The sequence below is a fragment of the Drechmeria coniospora genome, chromosome 03 (assembly GCF_001625195.1).
Source record: "Drechmeria coniospora strain ARSEF 6962 chromosome 03, whole genome shotgun sequence".
NCBI lineage: Eukaryota > Fungi > Ascomycota > Sordariomycetes > Hypocreales > Ophiocordycipitaceae > Drechmeria > Drechmeria coniospora.
In genome coordinates, this window is record NC_054391.1 from 6,804,622 (window position 1) to 6,826,958 (window position 22,337).

General features: G+C 58.1%; 5 protein-coding genes across 5 annotated transcripts; 2 read left to right on the forward strand and 3 right to left on the reverse strand.

Annotated features, from left to right (window-relative positions):
- Nucleotides 1-1,654: 1,654 nt before the first annotated feature.
- Nucleotides 1,655-3,304, forward strand: DCS_07624 (DNA-directed RNA polymerase III RPC4; the record flags this gene model as incomplete). Its single annotated transcript, XM_040804908.1, has 2 exons — nucleotides 1,655-2,090; nucleotides 2,154-3,304. The coding sequence occupies 2 exons, from the start codon at nucleotides 1,655-1,657 to the stop codon at nucleotides 3,302-3,304; spliced, it is 1,587 nt and encodes a 528-aa protein (XP_040655012.1).
- Nucleotides 3,305-6,706: 3,402 nt separating this feature from the next.
- DCS_07625 (integral membrane family protein) lies at nucleotides 6,707-8,299 on the reverse strand (the record flags this gene model as incomplete). The annotated part of the gene is made up of 5 exons (XM_040804909.1): nucleotides 6,707-7,215; nucleotides 7,268-7,335; nucleotides 7,398-7,486; nucleotides 7,552-8,052; nucleotides 8,132-8,299. 5 exons carry the CDS (start codon nucleotides 8,297-8,299, stop codon nucleotides 6,707-6,709), a joined length of 1,335 nt encoding a protein of 444 aa, XP_040655013.1.
- A 527-nt stretch (nucleotides 8,300-8,826) lies between these two features.
- DCS_07626 (uncharacterized protein) lies at nucleotides 8,827-9,258 on the reverse strand (the record flags this gene model as incomplete). The annotated part of the gene is made up of 2 exons (XM_040804910.1): nucleotides 8,827-8,997; nucleotides 9,106-9,258. The coding sequence occupies 2 exons, from the start codon at nucleotides 9,256-9,258 to the stop codon at nucleotides 8,827-8,829; spliced, it is 324 nt and encodes a 107-aa protein (XP_040655014.1).
- A 5,201-nt stretch (nucleotides 9,259-14,459) lies between these two features.
- On the forward strand, nucleotides 14,460-15,239 carry DCS_07627 (uncharacterized protein; the record flags this gene model as incomplete). The annotated part of the gene is made up of 1 exon (XM_040804911.1): nucleotides 14,460-15,239. The coding sequence occupies one exon, from the start codon at nucleotides 14,460-14,462 to the stop codon at nucleotides 15,237-15,239; it is 780 nt and encodes a 259-aa protein (XP_040655015.1).
- Nucleotides 15,240-17,955: 2,716 nt separating this feature from the next.
- On the reverse strand, nucleotides 17,956-20,679 carry DCS_07628 (uncharacterized protein; the record flags this gene model as incomplete). Its single annotated transcript, XM_040804912.1, has 3 exons — nucleotides 17,956-19,119; nucleotides 20,280-20,531; nucleotides 20,605-20,679. The coding sequence occupies 3 exons, from the start codon at nucleotides 20,677-20,679 to the stop codon at nucleotides 17,956-17,958; spliced, it is 1,491 nt and encodes a 496-aa protein (XP_040655016.1).
- Nucleotides 20,680-22,337: the final 1,658 nt, after the last annotated feature.

Genomic DNA, 22,337 nt, shown 5'->3' on the forward strand with positions numbered 1-22,337 from the left:
AGGACGCCGGCACTAAGTAAGTAATACCAACTTACTGTATGTTTGAGCGGCAAAATGTCGGCTCCTACATGATATGATGGACATCGATAGTACTGTACCATGACAGTATGGAGTACTTACTCCGTACACCAACAGCAATACACGTACAGTACTCGGTACGGAGTACAGAGGGAGTAATCACAAGTACTCTGAATATGGTGGCGAAATGTCCATTTCCTGCGGTGAGCGTGTATTTCCAACGAGTCGTTCGTCTATTTTTTTCAAGCCTCTGGCAGGTCTGCCCCAAGATACAGTGGTCTATTCCCTTATGTCGATACCACTCACCACTACGGTGTGGTGTGACACATCGGAAGTTGGCAAGCATGAAGAACAGCAACCACTCAGCCTGCGTGTACGGGCATAAGCATGCATGTATACCTGGAAGGTTGGGTTACATATGCTCAACACCAGGGCATCGCTCGTGTGGTATTTTATATTGAACCCAACGCAAACCCGATCTGGGGATACCAGGAACTAGCACCTAGGCGGAGCGGCCAGCCGAATACAGCAAGGGCACGTTGTGCGATTAATGCCGTCATGGTTCGCCAGGCGAAGCTCATCTGTTTACAGACCGATCGCAACAGGTGCATGTGTGCATGTAGCCAGCCAATACGTAGCTTCCATCGTATTGGAATTGCCAACAGGACGTGCTTGGCTCCGGCGGAACTGGAGCCGGATCACATATGCACAGCATAGCGAGACTTGCATCCTTTCAACGTGCCAATACCACCAAAAATATGGAGACGAAGCTTTGGCATCTTCGCTGCCTACCCTGTACTTGACTGGAGGGGAGAAAAAGCCGAGTTGGCACCTCCGACCGCCCAGTACTGGGAGGAAAGTACCGATTGTCAAGGTACGGTCAGGAAACTGTTGCTTTGTACTCCGTACAGAGCAGTAAATTTTGCACGATGGCGGAAGCTCCTACCAGTAGAGCTGCAGGGAACACCGGCATGGTTTTTAAGCCCGAGTTTGCTTGCAATAATAACAATTGCACGTAGTAACACCTACAGTACATGTAATACAGTACATGTAATACAGTACTTGTCATACAATACTTGTCATACAGTACTTGTCATACAGTACTTTTTATACAGTAGTTGCAATACAGTACCTGTAGGCTGTCGTACAGTATTTGTCACACAGTACTTTGCATAAAAAGTAGCAGTTGCAATACAGTACTTGTCATGCAGTTCTTGTAAAACAGTACTTGTCATACAGTACTTGCAATACAGTACTTGTCATACAATAATTGCCATACAGTACTTGTCATACAGTTCTTGCAAAACAGTACTTTTCATACAGTTCTTGTAAAACAGTACTTTTCATACAGTAATTGCAATACAGTACTTGTCATACAGTGCTTGCAAAATTCCTTGACTTGCAAGCAGCTCACCATGTTATAGCAAGGTGGGGTTGCTAGAGGCGGCAGAAAGTCGTCACCCACCTCGTTCCTCCACCGCCCGAATTTTCTACCTGGTCGTATTTACCTGCACACCTCGTTCATGCACAGCTCTGCCCTTTTGACCTCCCACCCGTCTGTCGTTTCCCGACTTCCACACCCGTGCACCTCAAATGGTTCCCTACTTGCCTTCACTGTAGCGCGTCGGCCAACAACATGAACCGCGGACGGACGACAGCAAGGGGGGCCCTTCGAGGTGCCGCCGCTTCGGGGACGCGGCGAACGGCAGGCGAGAATGTCGACGACGTGTCGGCCTCGAGTTCATCATCGCCGCAGACGGCCCCGGCGTCCGATGGGGCGACGAACCCGAGAGGATCGGTACGGCGCGGGACCACAACACGGGCGACCCGGGCGCCCGCGGCCGGCCGATTCAAGCCAAAGGCGGTGCGAAGAGACGAAGCCGACCGAGACAGCCTGGCTCGGCTGGAGGCCCAGAAGGCGAGCGAGAGGGCGGCCGAGGAGCGACGGGCCAGAGGTCGGCTGCGCTATCGAAGCAAGAGGAGCCGCGGCGACGCGATGGGAAGCAGGGGAGGCGGCTGGGGTCGAGGAGCGTCGACGGCCAGCGGCCCCTTTGGAGGAGGCTTTGCCGGACGTGAGTTTGAGCAGCACGGAACCCCCGGGCGACGGTGGTGATGCTAACGGCGTGCACGCGCAGCTTCCGCAAGAGCGGGCGGTTGGTTCGGTGGCGGCGGCGGCGGCGGCGGCGGCGGGCGGCACGCAAGGTCGGACGGCAAAGGATTCGCCCAGGCCGACGGCTCACGGATGCGAGAGGCGAGAATCAACGCCGACAAGCTCCACGTCATGTCTCCCGACGAGGAGCTGGACAGCGACGACGAGGCCATGATGGCGGCCCTCAGCAACCGAACGGCCAGCTCGATGCCCATGGGCATATACCGACGAGAGCACAAGGAGACGGGCATCGTCGTGGCGACAACGGCCGAGCTCGAAGCGGCCGAGCACGCCAACGGCGAGGAGGAGAGCCTCTGGGTCGACGGCGACGGCGACGTGCCGCTGGACAAGCAGCCGGAGGAGCAGGGCGTCTGGGATGCCAAGGCGGACACGGACTTCATCAAGAAGGAGCCCGGCACGGCGGACGAGATGGACCTCGACGACAAGATCAGACAGCTGCCCGTCAAGGAGACGGAGGTCGCGCCGGCGACGAAGCCGAGGAAGGAGCCGCCGCAAGATTCCGAGGAACGGGCGATCCTGACGGACATGAACCTCCTCGCCAACGAGCTCGGCGCCGTCACGGTGACGGAAGAGGACGGCGAAAGCAAGACCGAGGGACCGGCCAACAAGGACGGGCGGATGTACCTATTCCAGTTCCCGCCGCTCATCCCGCCGCTGAAGCAGGTCGCCGCCCCGCGGCCACGAGTCAAGGTCAAGGCCGAGGCGGATCCCTTTGACGATCTCGCCGCCCCCCTCGGCGAGGCCGGCCTTTCGGTCGATCTCACACAGGACGACGTCTTCGACGACGACGACGACGACGACGACGATGACCAGCAGCACGGCTTCCGCTCCCAGCGACTTCCCCAGGGCGGCTTGATAGGCAGGCTCAACGTCCGCAAATCCGGCAAGGTCGAGCTCGACTGGGGTGGCGTGCCGCTCGAGCTGAGCCCCGCGGCGGGCATGAACTTTCTCACGACGGCCGTCGTCGTCGAGGAGAACGACGAGAAGCCGCAGCACGGCGTGGTCGGCGGTGACTGCTTCAGCATGGGCAAGATCATGGGCCGCTTCGTCATCGCCTCCGTCCTGCGCGAGGAGGAGGAATGGGACGTTGCACCGGAGGAGCTGGTGGCCGGATGACGCCCGACGGAGGGAGGAAGCGGCGGTGCAGGAGTGACGGGGCCAAGGAGCGGAAGAATTCCGACACGCACGCCGGACGGCCTTTGACACCCACCGTCGTATCGCCGGGCACCCCTTGGCCATCCTTGGACCCCTTTCGCTCGCAAGCCTGCCCCGGCACCCAGTCGACGGACGGACGGCTCGCCTACCCGTGCACATGACGACGAGCGCAAGCACCGGCGGGCCCGCGGTCGCGACGCGCAACCAAACCTGGGCCGCGGCGGCCGAGGGCGATGGACGCACTCGCACCCGCATGCGGCCGTCGAGGGATGGGAGGCGAAGGGTGAGGGAGGAGGTTGCCATGCGCCCACCCATTCCTCGGCCCCCCATGTTGACCACCGACGGCGTTTCAGCCGCCGCGAATCGGTGGTTCCCACCCAGCAGAAGCCGTTTGCTGGTTGCCCGAGCTCAGCAACCATCAGTGTATGCGCGCAAGGTGCGACATGCGTACGTGCATGCGTGGATAAAATTACGAAGTGTGTTGAAACGGAGCACCGTTCGACAGGGACATGGCATAATGCTACGTGTACGAACATGCGTGCAGCCGTTTGAATTGCGTTTGTGACCTTGACCTTTTTTTCCGGGGAAAGACAAGATGGCACGTTGACTCTTCCGACCGGAACCTTGATGAATGTGATGGGACTTGATGGCGATCACCAGGGCAGGCCCGCACACGACTAGGTGGAGTTGTACATGTACAGTACAGTACAGTAGGTAGGTGTACAGCCGCCTAGTACTAAAGTAAGTGAGTGCATGCTAGGACTGTAGCAGCACACAGGCAGGATTGCGCTCCGAAACCCGTCTCGGCACCTGCAAGCAAGGATGTACAGTGCAGTACTTGTGCTTCAGTACAGTACTTACGTGCCCCATACATTGTACAAGCAGTAATGACGGTCAGTGACCGACCTGAGTCAATGGCGCAGCCGCTTCACAATAAATGCATTATCGCTGGGCGTGTAACCTATTACTGTACGGAGTAAGTACGGAGTACATGTACGGAGAATGTGCGATGGATCCCGTACAAGTACAGTACAAGTACTCCGTACAATATTCAACCATGTAATTACAGTACTTGAACCCCGTCTTGACCAGGCGCTGTATGTACACTACATTACAAACGTGGGTACTATGCTCTGTGCATGTGCGAGTTGGTGGACATGTAAGTAGTTGTACATGCACTAGAGTATTACTGCGGATGCCGGTAAGTATACAGTACTGTAGGTACCCCGTAGATTATGAATAATAATAGGAGTACGGAGTACTCCGTACGGAGTACTGCAATTGCTACTTGTACAGTAACTGTAAGTACAGTACTAGGTACGTACTCATTCTCCCTCGTACAAATATAAATACTCCATGTCTTGGATGCCGGGTGTTTTATTTCGGCCCCCCCCCCTCCAGGCCAATCCCAGTAGCAGAACCGCAGTACGGAGTAATACTCCGCACAAGCTCTACAGATACTAAGTACTCGGACTCCAACATGCTTGTTACATGAACATACTGTACTTGCTTGAAAGGAACCTGCTGGTAGCATGTACACGTACATACGTACCTACTTACACCTAGTTACTTTACAGTACATGTGCAAGTACAAGTACGGTAAATGGACACCGACCTAGTACTTACATGTACAGTACACCAACTTAACAGTGCACGTACTGTAAGTACTGTAACTACAGGTATTACAGTGCTCTGTACATTAAGGGTCGGTGTACTTGCAGTACGTACTAGGTATGTAGCACTTAGTGCTCCGTACCGAACACATGCTGCAAGTAAGTACAACGTACGACTACAATACATGCAAGTATTACTTACTAGGTACTTAGTATTCGTGTCATGCTATAATTACCCGCACAAGAAAGCTGGCACTCGGTCGGAGCCAGTCCTCCAAAAGAGGGCCACCCCTGCTGCTCGTGCCCGCAGCAGCAGCTGGCGGGATACGAGCACGGCGTACTCCGTGCCTTTGCCTGCAGAGGCCCGGCATCCCCACAGGGCCCACTGATGGCTCCTGGCCAGTGGTCTGCTGTACTTATGGCCGGCGAGGGTTTGGGGGACGCGTTTGTTTTCAGCTCTTCAGCGATTTGACACGCCAGATAACCGCCAGATACTGCACTCGGAGTGGTCAAACTCAGTGTATGCACATGGCACCCCGTAGTATATTCTGGCACATATTTATTGATGATGCGCAGTGCTGTACTTGGGTGCCCCAGTACACGACCGCGTCCTATAAGTGCGTAGAAGCACATACTTACGGACAAGTGCTGTAATTAATACTTGCTGTAGTTGTACTCCGTAAGTACACTTGCAAGTATTGCACTAGTACTATACTTGTCCTCGCCCGCTAGGACGGAGTACGGTGCACCTTCGTGCAGGATTACTGTAATTACGGAGTACTCGAACGTACTGTACTTAGGTACTAGGTAGGTGTCCTCCGTACTTGTACAGTGCCAGTTGTACTACAGCACTTGTATACTCTGTCCTGGAGTACAAGTACTGTAATAGTTCGTTGTATGTATTAAACGGATGCTCGTCACAAATTCGCGACGGATACTCCGTAATACCCCGTACGTGTTCCATCTGAGGGAAACCTCGGATGAAACTCTTATCTTGCAGCGCAGTGCAACGATGAACCCTGCTTCGATCGCGGGTACGATTACCTCTTGGTTGCATGGTTATGGTTGTATGAATACTTCGAATACTCGTACGGAGTGCATGTACAAGTACTTACACTTACACCTACAACTACTAGGTACTTACTACTAGTACTTACATGTGCTTCATGTACACCTACTTGTGCACTTGCACATGGAGGTTTGCACCTAACTTAGTAGGTACTGGGTGGCTACTTGTGCGTACTGTAAGTCCCTATTCTACTGTAGCAAGAAATACCACTTCGTACCGGGCAATGGATCACTTGCACGCACAACACACACCTAGTCTGTCTGTGATCGTCCTTCTGCCTCACCCCTAGTGTACGGAGTGCGTGCAAGTGCGCAAATGCTCTGCAGCCCACGTGCAAGGACGAATAGAGCCCCTATGCACTCGAGAAACATGTCATTACTCGTAGCGTCCATGTACTAGTAGGCAGCTTATGCAACGAGGTAGGTAGGTACTCATTCTCGCATATACAATACGTAGTCCTCGTGGAAAAACAAAACCGCACAAATCAAAACGCCAGTCTCCGGCCCGTAGGCGGAGCGCAGACATACCCGTTTGCCCTTCAGATCATGGCATCGCCGGCGGACAAAAAGTCCTCGCCGGGAATGAAACAAAACGAAACGAACCCCCCTTTTCGTACGCCCTAGTCATGTCCCATCTCGAAGCGAAAGCGTGGATGCGCCCGAGCCGTCTGGCGGCCCGTCGTCACGTCCGTCGGTTCGACGCGCCGAGGCCTTGACACTGCTCCTCGAGGTCGTGAAAGTTCTCGAGCGACAGCGTCGTCGGGTGGAAATCCTGCAGGCTCCACGTCGGCGAGTCCTTGTTGCCCTCGATGACGTAGACCTCGCTCTTCCCGTCGCTCGGCTGCCCGTCGTCCGTGTCGGTGGGCCCGTCGGCCTGGGCGCCGAAGCCGGCAAACCGCCGCCCGACCTCCTTCACCGCCGCTTCCTGCCGAGGCCCCGTCGCCGACGCTCCGGCGGCGACGTCGTGGAGCGACACGTCGTTGGGGCCGAAGCCGTGCATGGACCCCCGTGCCGTCGCTCGGCTGAGGTGCGGCGGGTACTGCCCGCCGGTGCTGGGCGAGTCGTCGTCGCTCGACTGGAAGCCTCGAATCTTCATGGCCCGCAGGAGGGGTCGGATCGTCGCGAGGCTCGAGGCGATGATGGCGACGCCCGGTTCGACGACGGTCCAGACGAAGGCGTCCGTCGCCGTGACTGCGTCGGGTCAGAGCCGAGAACGGGCGCGGCGCGGGAAGGGGGGGCCTACACATCAAGTCGTTCATTTCCTCGATGCCGCTGAGAAACTTGAGACGGACCAGCGTCGCGAAGCTCGCACTGCTTCCCGTCAGCCGTCCGTTCGAAACTGCCGGTTCGCGCCGAGAGCGGGGGCGGCTTACAAGATACCTAGACCCAGGACGACAATGACCGTCGCCTTGGCCTGCTTGGTCATCTTGACGTTCCAGAGCAGCGGAATCGGAAGCAGCGCCTGCCGTCTTGCCGTTAGCGACCTCGTCCCGCCGGCGGCCTCCCCTCGCACGAGTTGACACTCACGTAGAGCCAATCGGACAGGACGGTCATGACGCTCAGGGCGTAGATGGCCGAGATGATCTCGCCGGCGCCGGCGCATCTGCCGTCGATCCTAATGTCCCACTGCCTCATGACGGGGCTGCATTGAAAGATGTCCCAGAAGAAGATGCCGATGCTCCAGAAGGAAATGATGAAGAGGCTCACTCGGAGTATCCACTTGTAGACGCTGCCGACGGAGAGGCGGAGGAGGAAGACGCCGATGCTGAGCTTGATGAACATCATGTCGAGTATGTACACGGCCGCCGCCAAGGCTTGCCACTGTCGGTCATCGGATGCCCATGTCAGCCACCCATCGGACGGAGCGACGGAGCGTCGAGTGGGAGAAGAAGGGGGAGGGGAGGGGTGGGCGAGGACACGAACCATGAGCGCCGCGACCTGGTCGTCTACGGGAACCGCCTGGTTGTGGCGGCCGAGTCCTCTGTGAACGCCTCCGAGGATCATGGCGCAGGTCAGGGTGTACATGAACTGGCCGTCGATTAGCTAGCTCCTCGGTCTCGCCGCGCATCCCGTCTCGGCCGACGGGCGCCAGGCACCGCCAACGCACCTGAGCGACGAGCATGAGCCAGTCATCAATCTTGAAGCTCTTCATCAAAATCGCCCTCGTGTACGTCCGCAGGCTGATGGCAAACCAACTCAGGACGAGCAGCGATACGCTGGCGCCCACCAGGGGGCCGCTGTTGTTCTCGCTCAAGTCAACATCCTGTGCCGACATGTCTACTCGACGTTGTGGGTTCCGTGGTGCCGTCGTCGTCAAGGATCATGTCCCGCCCGCAGCTGTCGCCTCCGGCTCGCACGTCGAGGAGTTGGCAGGTCAAGGGAACGATGGAGGGGAGTCGAGTGCAAGGGACGAAAGCGCAAGGCGACGAGAGGTTGGAGGTCGGGATGAGGACTCGGAGCGGACCGCGAGCAGTAATACGTCGTGTATGCATGCACGAGTTGCCTTGCACAACTAGCCGTCGCCATCAGGTCGAGCGCACCTATTGTACATGTACTTTGTACGCATGCGGTCCTGGTAAGAATGTGCACTTGTATTATTGCCGGCAACGAACCGACCGAGTCTTGCACCAAGCACCCCGTCGTGCGTACGGAGCATTACCGGGGGGAGGGGATGGGGGGGAAGCTGGAGAGGGATTCCTGGATCCGTCAGCTTTCAATGCTGCAAGGTACAAGCAGATCGACAGCGGGATATGGATGTGTGGATATCGAGGGCTCCATACGGAGTAGCGCACGCGTACGTACTTACTCGTCCATGGTGTGCAATGCGTGTGGGTAGGGCCTCGTCGTGCCATCTTCCGTGCCCATCTCGAGGACCCGTTTGGGGACCCGTTTGGACTCCATGAGGTTTCCGGTCGCTCCCTCGGACCCGCTCCAGCGAGCCTGCACCGTCCGGACCCGTCGACGGTAGGAAGCCTGCTCGATCAGAGAGAGGCTTGTCGTCATGGCCGCAGGCGAGGGAGGTGAAGTGCCGTGAGGTGGTCGGAGAGGCGGAGTGGCGAGACTGCTTCATGGGAGGCTCACCTTGTGGCCAGCTTCTGGAGGCGGAGCGAGCATGTGCTCGTGCGACGACGGCAGGCATGCCATCCCCTGCCCATGGCATGCCACGGCGAACTCTGGCAGCATTTTGGACTTGACAACGTGGATCGAGAGAGTGGTTGCCTCTGGGTCCGGCATCCTGCAACGTCCCACTTGGATGACGGGTGGGGCCTGCCAGGGTTGGCATTTGGAGGGTGTTCTGGGGCACGAGGTGCTGACAGCACTTGTAAGTAAGTACCTAGGTACCTAGTAGGTTCGAGTATGGGTACGCGTGCACGTGCATGCACGGCATTCGCATGTACAGTAAGTACTGTAAGTAATACAGAGTAAGTGCTGGGTGTCCAACTATTACTTTACACACACACAGTACTCCGTACAGTACTTGCACTTAAGTACATGAAGTACTGTACTGTACATGTACTGTTAGTGTGCATGCTGGCATTCTGTCCAAGTACGGAGTTCTGTACTCCGCAAAGCACCCGTATCACTTTGTACTTGCAGTACCGAGTACAGTACCGTGCGTGTCTTCGCATCCAGTAATAATACTTGTAATTACTCTACAGTACAGTATGCTACTCCGTACGACTTGTGCCAAAGGACAGTACCGAGTAATTACTTGGAACTGTATGCATATGTGCACTACGGAGTAATTACTAGGTACTTACGTGGCGCTACACCCACCTAAGCCATGCAAGCAAGTCCGCACACTCGCACAAGGTACAGTGCACTGTATTTGTACGTCGCAAGCACCCGCATCTACAAGACATCGACGGCACTTGCGCGAAAGTAGTACTCGTGGCTCGTGGGAAGTTGAAGCTGATCAGACGTGGACGGAGGATTTCAATCAACGGTTGGCATGGCTGACGACAAAGGTACCTGGCACTAACCTACAGTAGCATCTTCACCGTTCAGGCGGTTGCATTAATTTACTGCAGTGCTGGCTCACCAACATCGCCCGAAAGGCGTTTTGACCCTCCCTTTCATGCTCGCACAAACAACGACCGCACGTGGAAGTACATGCAACACCTACTCGATGTGATGTAGGTGTACAACCAAGTACTGCACATGTGAATAGGTGTACAACTACAGTACATTTGAGTAGGTGTACTTGCTGTACGTGTGAATGCGTGATCTTGCACGCATGTACGGAGTAAATGTACCGAATACTAACTACCAGCACGAGCCTGCCTACTAGGTACCTAGTAGGTACTTACTCGCACACACAAGTCAGTACAGCACGTCGTACACTTCTTGCCTCTGTACCCCTCAGAGGTTGCTAGCGTGACAGGCGCGCCAATGGGACCTCGGCGGTCTGGCCAGCCAATGGCCATTGACGCAGCCAACGACCGACTAGGACTCGAGATTGAAGGCAATGCCATATCAGACGCTACCATGACCTATCCGTCTTTCCGTGCCACTACCATCACAGATGCTCGCCTCGTGGTTCGTAGCGCAGAAAATTGCCCTCTACAGGAACTCTTGCACATGGTAGTGTGCGAGGCTGCGAGCTGGCAGGCCCCTGCTAGTGGTTGTTTGCAAGTACTGCCGACCAGTCTTGTTTTTTGGTCGTCTGTACAAGTAGTGCAAGGGCGACTGCAAGTTGCGTTGTGCGATGATTTGGACGGATGATGTCGTCCGTGGGGTGCGTCTGCTTGTCGTTGTGCTTTCGTAAGTACGGCAAAGTGAGCTGATGCCATGTGCAATTTCTTGTTCAGCGGGCACCTACTGTGCAAGTACTTGAGTAGGTGCGCGCCGTACATTAATTACACGTGCGGAGGAACAGCATGTTTTCGGAGCCAGCTCCCAGGACGGAGCACATGAGATGAGCACCGCACAAGAGTGCTTCCGGCACTTGCACGTACTCTTGATACAATAATGCACCATGATTAGGTACCTACCTAGGTACGTAGACCTAAAGCAAACGCGAGCAGGCAAGTACTTGTACTCCGTGGTGTGCACTACAGTACAGGCTACTAGTACCTAGTACTACGCAGTACTCGACAATTCTTGTGCACGTGGCTTGTAGTATCATTGTGAACAACGCCTGCACTGGCTGGAGCTTGCTGCCAGATCGAACCATGGTAGGACTGCGGAGGAGCAGGAAGACCATTGAGTACAAGTACTTGCATGTTTTACTGCAAGTACTCCGTAGGTATGCTTGTATCTGCAGAGCGGCATAATGTAGGAGTTCATCCAAGTATGCGGATTGCCTGGTAGGTTCCCGCAGTGGAGCGATGCCCTTTATCGCCCGGGACGAGCTGTGTGTGCTTGTGCACCCACACCTACAGTACTGTACTGTACATGTACAGTACATGCATGCTGTACTTGTACAAGCAACACAAGTTAGTAATTAATCAATAGCGTGCTGCACGTGTACTGCTAGGGCACTCGGTACGGAGTACAGCACACCTTACAAAGTCCTTGGTACTTGGCGGCCGGTGTTGCGCCGTACAGGTGTCCTCGTAGGAGGAATTAATTATTACAGCACATGTGCTTGGTAAGTACAATGCTGTCATGCACATGTACGGAGTAGTTGTACCCAAGTACATGACTTTTTACTGGGGGGTTTTACGGTGTAATTACAGTACTTGCATGCAAGTTGTCTGTGGCGTTTCCTCAGCTCTAAGTAATCGTATAAACCTTGCTGTTTATCCGCACGTTTCGACGAATCAATACGAGGGCATGGTGCCGTGCTCATAGGTGTACTTGCCTCCTCGTCAATACGGTACTTGCATCTGGATATCCAAGTACATGTCCGAGCATGTACTCAGTACTTGACACGGTGAAGAATTTTTCGAATTAAATTGCCGTGCACAACTCACATCACCTCTGTGCATGGTGCATATTGAATCACGCTCAATCCGGAAAGGCGGAGGATTTGGTGCCAGGCACGTACTTAAGTAAGTACAGTACATGGATATGTATTAGCTGGGCGCACGGGGGAATGCCTACTAGGTACCGAGTTGGTGAGTTTATTGGTGAGTTTTATTGGTGAGTACTGTTGACGAGTAAGTACAAGTACTCCGCACCCCGGCAGGCACTCCGGCTTCCAGTACCGACCAGTACCCAAGTTCTGTTAGCACGGAGCACAGCACGGATATCTACAACGATATCTACAACAACTACTACTTACTTACTAACTGTACTGCGCTTGTAAGTATACTGTAAGCAAGTATTACCGTTCTTCGTGCTGGTATTGTTACATGTACAAGTACTTGTACTGTAGCTTCAGCATCCTCGTACCACGTACTCCGTACAGCCGGGGGGGTACCTACTAGTACGCAATTCGCCCAGTTGTCGCCCAGTTGCAGCGCTGGAGAGTGGACATGGCCACCCAAATCGACGCGGCATGGGAAGAACGTACGAGAATCGCTCGAATGCGTGCTCGACCTAGGAACCCTTACGTATACCTAAACATACTAATACCTCGGTATACCGCCTACCTGTGCACTTGCAAGTACTACTAGGACATGTGCCAATGCATATTTGTGAACGGGGAATGTTGCACTTGGCTTTGGCAGCTGCGCGGGACGCTGCCCCCAAATAGCTGGCTTACCTGGACGAACCTGTGCGTTCCCGCACGTCGGTTGTGCGAGAACATGCAGCAGCGGGGGTAGCATGTACTCTGATGTGCGTGTGTCATGGATCAGCTCGACGCACGCTTCCCAAGCCATTGCACGGAGCAAGTACCCCTAGCATTATTACGTGCTGTGTAAGTAATGCACAGCACGTACAGCAGACCAAGTACCAACTTGTGGTACCTCGATTTCACAGACTGCGCAAACGACCAAGCACGACGACGGAAAAGTAGCACAGCAGGGTTGGAACCGATGCATCCTTCCCGGCGACGGGCTGACCATGACACCCTCCCTCCTGACGGCTCTGCATGTACATTCCGTGTGGGCCGGGGCGAAAAAAGGACGGCAATGCAATCGGCAGGAGAAGCAGGACGATGATGGGCTCTGGAAAAGGCCAGCAGCACTTGTCACATCGCCATCGTACCAGGCACCCCTCACGGAGCGACATTCTCCACCGCAAACCAGCTCGACTGGCAGAGCAGTACTGTACATACTTGTACTTGTACCTGGTGACTTGTCGGCGTAGCCTGTACTTAGGCATGCAGTAATTGCTACGTACATGTACTCATTCTCGGAAGGAGATGACACGCACCAAGGGCCCGTTGTTTTGCACTTGAAACATACGAGCTCCGGTCCCTTCCGACGTCGGTTTCGGCCCGTTTGGGGGTATAAGCCGTCGAAAATAGCCGCACCTGCACTTGCTCGTAAGTACTGTAGCTGGCCACTTGCTGCACCGCTGGAAGGAGAGCGATGGAACAATAAGATAGGCCCAGGTGAGAGAGGTAGGGTAGGGAATGACCAGCCACGGTGAGCTGGTGCCTTAATTCCCGTCTAGTTGTTGGGGAACAAGTATTACAGTACGGAGTGGTCTCTGGTATTAGTACGGAGTACTCTGTAATTGCGGTGATATTACAGAGTATTACATGCTGGCTGCTTTCATAATACTGCTAATACTACAGTGCTGTAGGTGCAGTTGTCGCAACAGCTTGTACGGTCTGCTGCAAGTACATGTACCTTCTGTAAGTACTAGGTAAGTATGCACGAGTGCCGTACGGAGTACATGTTCACGCACTTGCACCGACACCTAACAGTACTTACACCTTCTGTACCGTACACCTCCTGTACTGCACACCTTCTGTACTGTACACCTTCTGTACTGCACACCTTCTGTACTGTACACCTTCTATACTGTACACCATTGTACTGTACACCTTCTGTACTGTGCACCTACTGTACAGTACATGTGCGCATGTACTTACGCCTGCTTGTAGTGCTACATGTAATATAGTAGCCGTGCATGTACTCCGTACATGTACATGAACCCTCCTTAGGTCCGCCATCATGTGCCGCCCTGGCCAAGTTCGGGGCGTTCCGAGGCCCGCCCAACTTTGCCGCCGCCGCCGCCCGCTGCAAGCCGCGAAGCCAAGTGCCGCTTCCGACGATGCCAAATTTCCTCTCCTCCCTCTCCTCTCGACCCCCTCCCTGCCCGCCCCCCCGCTTTGCCAGGGGCAAGTTGGAAGCACGACTCTGCCGTCTACACCTGCGGTGCGGCAGTCATCGCATTCCCGCCAAGCATGGCAGCCTCGGGAGAATTGGCCAAGCTCGCCTATTCCTGCCGCCAGTACGGCCAGCACGCCCTGCAACGAGTGGCCATCTGGCAGCAACCTGCGGCACGACCGGCCGCGTCGGACGGCCGCTGGCTGATGTGAGCATGGCATTCATCCCCTCCGGCACCGTCCAGGCTCTCGACCGCCGGCTGACATGGGCTCGTCGAGATTCATCCACGGCGGAGCTTGGCGTGACCCGCGCTTGACCGTCGACGCCTTTGTGCCATCCATCCAGCGCATGCTCGAGGCGTCCGAGCTCTCCTCTCTACCGCCCATCCGTGGCTTTGCCGCCATCGATTACCGGCTTTCTCCCCATCCCGACTTTCCGCAGAAGGCGGCCGAGACGCCTGCCGCCGAGCTCCGCGTCGCGAGCCACCCGGACCACATCTCGGACGTTCGAGCGGCCATCGAATTTCTCCACGCCGAGTGCGGCATCGCCGACGAGTATGTCCTCATCGGCCACTCGGCCGGCGCCACCCTTGCCTACCAGCTGCTGATGGGAGAGGCTGCACTCGTCGGCCTGCCGGCGCCGTCGACGATCCCCCTCCCCGCCGCCGTCATCGGCATCGCCGGCATATATGATCTGGTCGGCCTGAACGCGAGGTTCGGCGACGGCTACGCCTCCTTCATCACCGCCGCCTTCGGGGACGACCGCGGCCGCTGGCGGGACGTTTCACCGGCGAGCTATGCCGGCACCTTCAAGGAGAACTCGCCTCGGCAGCGCCTGCACCTGCTGGCCTGCTCGCCGGAAGACAGCCTCATCGACGGCCCCGAGATCGATGCCATGGCTGCCAAACTGTCCGAGGATGGCCTGCATGCCACCGTCGTCAAAGATCTCACGGGAGACCATGACTTTGTCTGGCAGGATGGAAGCCAGGTCGCCCGCCTCGTCGCGCAAGCCCTTGCCCATCTGCAGGAGGCACCCGGAAGCTAAAGGTGGCCTTGACATGAATGAATGAGTGAGGCTAGAGATCGGCCGCATCTGTACCATGTCGCCCTCGCTCTTTATTCATTTTGTTTCGGTCCACCATTCTCCTCCGTTCCATGGCAGCAAGCATCCCACCTCCGGCACCTTTCGCCATTTTTTGCACCTGTCGCCAATGCCGTCTTGGTTGTGCTGAACTAGCCGAGGTCGGTCAGGCGCAGAGCCGCTCGCTTCATAACCGATTAAAATGTGCCTTGTCAAGTCGCACATCCACCATGCAGGAGCAGCTCCCTGGAAAAGGCTGGTGATGGAACGGTAGCCACGACCTGTCGAATAGCCACGACCTGTCGCGATTTCCTTGCGTCTCGATATTCTCGAACGAGGCTTAGGCCATTAGCAAGCACGACACCCGCGACGATACAAAGGGTGGTGACGCAACGGCTTCCACATCAGCTCAAGCAGCGACTTCGAGCGCCTTTGAATACCTGCCTTTACCAGGGGGGCGGACCTGTGAACGTGCACATGCATACAACAGATACTTCCGTCTTGTTCCATGCAAGTGCCTACCAAGATACAAGTGCATACCTGCACTGCCATGCAGAGGTGCCGACCTGCTTATGCGGATGCATGCAAGCGTGTCCGTACACTATCGGTGTGCATGTATAGCATACGTACGGCCACAAGCAGGGGGCACTATTATGAACAAGCACGCGTTCATGCCAGTCCGCTCTCTCAACAAACCTGCGATGCCAGGCCGCCCTCTCCGACGTGACTCGTTGCGACGTGCGCTCTGACGGACCCGAGAACGGAACAGCGCGAGTGATGGCGCCCAAAATCCAAGCACCCTCCACTCACACCTTGCCACCTCTCTCAACAACTTTCTCTCGACTTCTCTTACTGTATTCCTTCTGCATCATATCGCCCATTTCCTCCTCCCTATATTGCTCCAAGAGCATTACCCCTCCAAAGCGGGGTAACGCGGAGAGCGCGACACCCCACCACCCATGACGTAGCCGCCGTAGCCAATCTCATGCTCGTCCAGCTTCACGTGACAGGTCACCTTCTTCCACCAATCGGCTCGACTCCAGGACCCGCCTCACCCCGCCCCGGCGGCTTTTCCCGGCGGGGAGAAGAGTCGCGCTAAACCTATCATTGACTAGTCTAACCGCTTGAAGGAATAACGTGCAATGGACCTTCTTTGGTTTGGAGTTGGGGAGGAGGGACAAACTCGATGCCGAGCATCGAGTTATCAGTGTCGTCAGCGTTTAGATATCCAACAATTTGCCGGCGATGGGCAGCCTTGGGGAGAATGGCCCGGCGGCGCAGTACGACCACTGTTTTCGGAGAGGCACACGCGCGCAAGAGGGAGATGCGGTTGGCTCGCGCTTCCGTCGCCGATAGCTTGCGCTTGCACGAACCTCCGGCCCACTGGGGACATGCATGGGTGCGCGTCCAGCGGCAGAACCGCCTGCGGTATTACCGCCGGCCACGCATCACCGCAATAACGTCCATTCCAGGATAGCACAGCGTTCGCTGCCACCATGCACCATCACCTTGCATTGGACAGGCACACGCACATGCACGCGTGCAAGCAGACGCATAGGTTCAGAGAACGAGATGCTATTTGCATAGAATCTGGCGCGCCATCGCCAAATGCGATCCACGCCCTCGCCTTTTTTTCTCCCCTGCAGCGGCGCACACGAACCAAACCCCCTTCCGGCCGTACCAAGCCTGAAAACCAGCAGCGGCCTGACTGATGAAAAGACGAAACGGGAGGCAAGGAGTGACGAGAACCCAAAAGGAAAGGGGAAAAACGGGGGGATGCGAGAGGGAGACTGCGCAAGGCACCGGAAGAGACATGAACGCCGGGCCGGATCCCAACCGCGAGCCGTAGGAAAAAGCCGTGAGACAAATGACAGAAGATGGGAAGAAAAGGAACAAGCTCCTCGGCCAGCTGGCTGGCTTTCATGGTGGCGCCTGCAATCGGCCACTCGCACCCGCACCTGTCCGCTCGAGGCTGTTGTGCTCAAGCGAGCAAGGAGGAGCCAATCTCGCCGGCCCGCGCGGTAACAAAACAAAGTCCATCTCCCAGCGAGAGTCAACACAAACAAAGCATCATCCAGCCCAGCCAAATCGGCCCTCATCTTCAGAAAGTGTCCAAGGCTCGCCTGCCGCAGCCTCCTGCGCCCTTGCCAGATCTCGGTGGCTCGTCCGTCGTTGGGTGGCCGGGTTTTCCACGTCGAGCCCCCGAGCAGCATCCGGCACGTCTCTGCCACCGGATGACGGGTGGGCGACGACGACGGGATAAAAGGACGTTCGATGCAAGGAAACCATGGCTGCTGACGGCGCCTATCCTCTTCTCAACGCCGTCGAGGATGGTAAATAGCCCTTCAAGAGGCGACACAAGATTACATCCTCCTGGGAAAAATCAAGGAAAATCCGGGCCGGAATCATACAAAAAGTAGAGACTCTTGTATGCAGTCGCGGCAGCTGACGACATCATCATCATGACCTGACCTGACCTCACCATCGTCTCGTCGACACGAAAAGGGTGGATGGAAAGCACGTCGGGGGCGCGAGCCGAGGCAGCAACGCGCCGCCATCTCCGTAGGGACCGACAGGGGCAGCGCAATCGCGCAGCCACCTTGCTCCGATTTTCTCCTCCCACGACGCAGCTGGGGGGGCACGGATGGGGCGGCGGGCGATTCGATCGGGCTCGCCGTGACTACCGCTTGCGCTTCCTGGCCTTGTCGGTAGTCGTCGAGGCGGCCATGGTGATGGGGGCGGCGGGAAGCAGAGCGGGTTGGGTCAGGGCCTGCGCCTCGTCCTTCTTGAGCGGGACACCCATGTGGCGACCGTATCGGCCCTTGCGACCGTTGCCCTCGTCCTCGCTGATGCACTGGTCGGCGGAGAGGCCGGCGTCGCGGCAGCGTCCGCAGGGTCGCTGACGGTCGCAGCCCTTCTTGCTCTTGCGGCAGCGCTGGCAGCGAGGCTTCGTCGACAGGTCCGGGTGATCCTCCTCGCCGCCGGCCTGCGCGACGTGGCCGACAGAGGCGACGGACGGCTTGCGCGAGTGCGTCGTCGAGGCCGGCGACATGGGCCCGCTCGTCGCCGAGGCCGGCGGCGCCGACGCCTTCTTCGTCTTGAGGCCGGCAGGGCGCGCGGCCTTGGCCTTTTGCGTCGCCGCCTTGGGCGCGGCCGAGGCCGACTTCTGCTTCGCCGCCGGCTGCTTCCTCGCCGGGAAGGGCTTGCCTTCGACGGCGGGCGTGCCGGCGCCGTCTTCGACCTTGGCATCGCCGCCACCCACCACCTCCGTGGTGGGAATGAAATGCGCCTCCGTCGTCTGGTATATCCGCTTCGCGCCGTCGGGGGCGTCGAGCTTCTGGCGACGGGCCGCCGGGAGCTCGTCCTCGCTCTCGCTCTCGCCGTCGCTGGTGGCGCCCGTGGACGAGGCCGCGTCGGCCTTGCCGCTGAAGGTATCGTCCAAGGTCGAGGCCGAGGTGCGGCCGTGGGAGACGTTGGAGGACTCGCCGAGCCTCATGAGCTGGATGGCGACATCCTTGTCCTCCTCCGACATGCAGCTTCCGACCGTCGGGTCGGGCGTCGGGAGAACGCCGAGGCCGGCGCCGGAGCCGCTGCCGTTGCTCACGTAGCCGATGCTGCCGCGCGAGCGATGCCCGTGAGGCGCCGGCGTCGTGTAGAGGCCGGAGAAGGCAGGGCCCGCATGGGAATTCTGCGGCGATTGCATCGGCCGGGGGTTGGTAAACGGGTTCTGGCCCGGGTGGACGAACGGCAGGGACGGTCGGTGATGCTCGACGCGGCGCGCCGGGGAGACGGACGGGTTCGACGTCGCCGCAGGCATCTGGGGCGGCGCAAACAAGGGAAGTTCCTGCGGTGGCCGCGCGTTAGCATCCGAGGACGTGTGGGCACGAGCATGGCCGTGAGCACGCGAGCACGAGAATGAATGCGGGCGCAGGGATACATGCAGATGCAGATGCAGATGGAAGTGGAAAAGAAAACGGACTTGGAAGTAGAGATGGAAACGAAGATGCACACATGTGCGGACGGGTAAGGATGCGCACAAGGGCACGGGCACGAGAAGATGGTCGGGGTTCGCTCGCACGGCACGTACCGAGCTTTCAAACTTGGCCCTCTTGCGACGGCCGCCCTCGACGATGTTGTCGACGCTGATGTCAGTGTTTCCCAGCTGGTCCTTGTTCTTTCCGGACGCCGTGCTCGGGGCGCCGTCGGCGCTGTCGTAGCCGTTGAGGCTCTCGCTGTATCCGTCGGCCTGGGTGCCGATGGGCTTCCGGTCCTTGGCCGACTGGGATCGGCCCTTCTTGCTCGATGTGCTGTGGGAGTCGCTGCTGCGGCCGCGGGTCGCGCCGGGCGAGGGGCTGCGGCGGCGTGACGCTCGCGAGCCGGGCCGACCGATCTCGTGCTCGAGCCGCTGGGGTTGCGGCTGGTCATGGCCGTCGGCGGCGTGGTAGGCTTCGGATCCGAACCGCGAGGCGTGGAGAGCATGGGGCGCAAACTCCGAGGGGGGCTCCTCGATGACCCTCACGTAGACGACCATGTTGTTGTGGAAGTTTTCGTACCGCGCGATCAGCGTGTTGCCGCTGTCGTCCTCGAAGCTCACGCCTCGGGAGCCCGAGGGACCGGAGTAGAGGCCGTAAAAATTCTTCACCGTCGTCACGATGGAGTCGGTGGTGTCATGGGGGTAAATCTGGACCCTCATGGGCAAACGCGCACGGTACTGGGGCGAGTTGGAAAACATCAACTCGAATGCGACGTTCTTGGGCGTCGTCGCCAGCCGGGGCGAGACGCTACCTCCATTGGAGGAGGTGCCGGACGGGGCGGCGGACGTGTCCACCGGCGACATGAAAGCCATGGCGGCTCGCGGGAGAATATCGATATCGACAGCGCTTTTGGCGATGGATGGGGGAGGGGAGGAAAGGGGGAGGGGGGGGATTTGGGCGCGAGGCGGCGAGGCGGAGGGGGACGACTGGCTGAGGGGATGGCGGTGCGGGTTTTGTGTGTCGTGCGCACCGGCGAGCCCGACGCAGCGGTGTCGATCAGCAGCGGCCTCGACTCGACAATGGCGATTCGACGGCGAGCGAGGCGTGCGGTGGGAGTTGTTTTGCCTCGGGAGGATGCTTGCCGTCGAGAAGAACTCAAGAGCGTAGCACCATCCAGGCTCGAGGCGGTAAGCGCCGACTTGATTGACGTCGGCTTGCGTGCGGGATCGCGCGGCGAGAGGACGCCGGTGGGCAGACGTCGGCAGGAACGGGCGAGGGGCGACTGGGAGGCAAGATTGGTTCGTCAGCACAGGTCGACGGTCGGAAGCGTGGAACGAAGAGAGAACGGAGCGGACAAAGACATCGGCGCTGCGTCGTGGGCGAATGGCGGCGTCGGAGACGAGCGGCCATGCGGCGATGCGGATGGGCATCGACGAGAGGCGAACGGGGGGCCCTCGGGTGCTCGGGGGAGGGGTTGCAGGGAAATGGGGAGGCACGGCGGCGATGGCGCATGGCCGCGAGGCCGATGGAACTCACCAGGGATGACGGGAGTGGTTTGGATGGTTGGCGATGGTGGAATGGCGAAAGAATGTGTGCATGGAGGAAAAGAGGAGTAGCTAGGCGAGGTCGAACGATTTCGTCGCCGCCGCATGGCCCTCCGCCGACCGCCCGTTCGCCTCAGCGCAGGCCGTACCACCTCGCAGGCCAGGACGAGGTGGTCGCAGGCGGTCTCGGCACCTCGATGCCCTGTGGACGGTCGTCTCGCAGCCACGCGGCCAGCGCCTGCGACCCCTGGAACGAGCGAGGTACAGGGCGGTTGACGGTGCCAGCGAGCGCGACTCCCAGGTGGCACCTGATACCTCGGCGCCAACAATCCCTCCCGCACGACGGAGCACCGCCATACCTGCAGTCCGCACCTACAGTACAGCAGCCACTTACCTACTAGGTACCTCTAGTGCTTAGGTACCTGCCTAGGCAGTACCTACGTAGCACTTGGTGCTTGGTATTGTAGGCACCTTTGGCGCCGCACAGAGTGCTACGAAAGCGCCTAGCATCCGATCAGCAGGTGCTGGAGGCACCGAGGTTCTGCCAGGCATGCGGCCACGACGTGGTTTGCAGGCGCAACAATGGGCCAAGATCTGTTTGCACGGCGAAGGCGAGGACGTCTCGTCGCGAGCCTCCGCTGCGCATGGCGTCCACGGGCATGCATCCGACGCCCCAAGGAGGCGCGGAGACGAGAAGAGCGGCCGACGAGGCGGCCTGCCAAGGGGCGCACCGGCTCGTGTTTGAAGCGGTACCATGGATCAAACGGGGTCTGGCGAAGGAGGACGTTGGGGGGGGGGGGCGCTCACACCGCAACCTACGAGGTACCAGCTAACTGCTGGGTACCTACCAAGTAGCAAGTACTGTAAGTATGGAACTACCTCATAATTACCAAGCATGAACTACGTAGCAGTGTAAGCAAACTACCTACTACCTAGGTACTAGGTAGCGAGCATGTACCTCGCACGTCCGGTCCTCGCCCTGGTGACACAAAGGTGCGAAATGCGTCCTCGGGCCAGGTGCTGTTCATGCCGGCGCCAAGAGGGGGGAGGGCGCCAGAAAGGACGGACGCTCTGCCTGCCGCCGCACGAGAGGCCGGCGCCCGTCGTTGGGGATGCTTCGCGCTCGACCTGTCATCCGCCTTGTTGGGCGGGCCATGATCCATCCGCCTTCTCCCCACGCTTGGCTCGGAGATGGGCCTCACTCGTGACCGGCGCCGACCAACGGGACAGGACAGCGACGGTCGGTGCCCGTGCCAGAGGCGAGCTCACACAAATCAGCCCCCCTCGCTGGCCGTCTGGCGGCCCTCTGGAAGCCAACACTGGACGCCACCCACGCGCCTCTCGCACCTTGCGAGACGCTTCGTTGGGCGCACTCTGACAAGCGCCGGAGCTGGGGCCTGCGGGCTCACCAGCACAGCGAAAGGGCGAGCGCCGCACCCGGCACGAGCAATAATACCACATGAATCATGGTGCCTACCGCCGGTGTACTTGGTGCCGTGGTGGCAAGGGGAAAGCGGGGGAGCGGGTGTTGCGGTGTGCTCGTA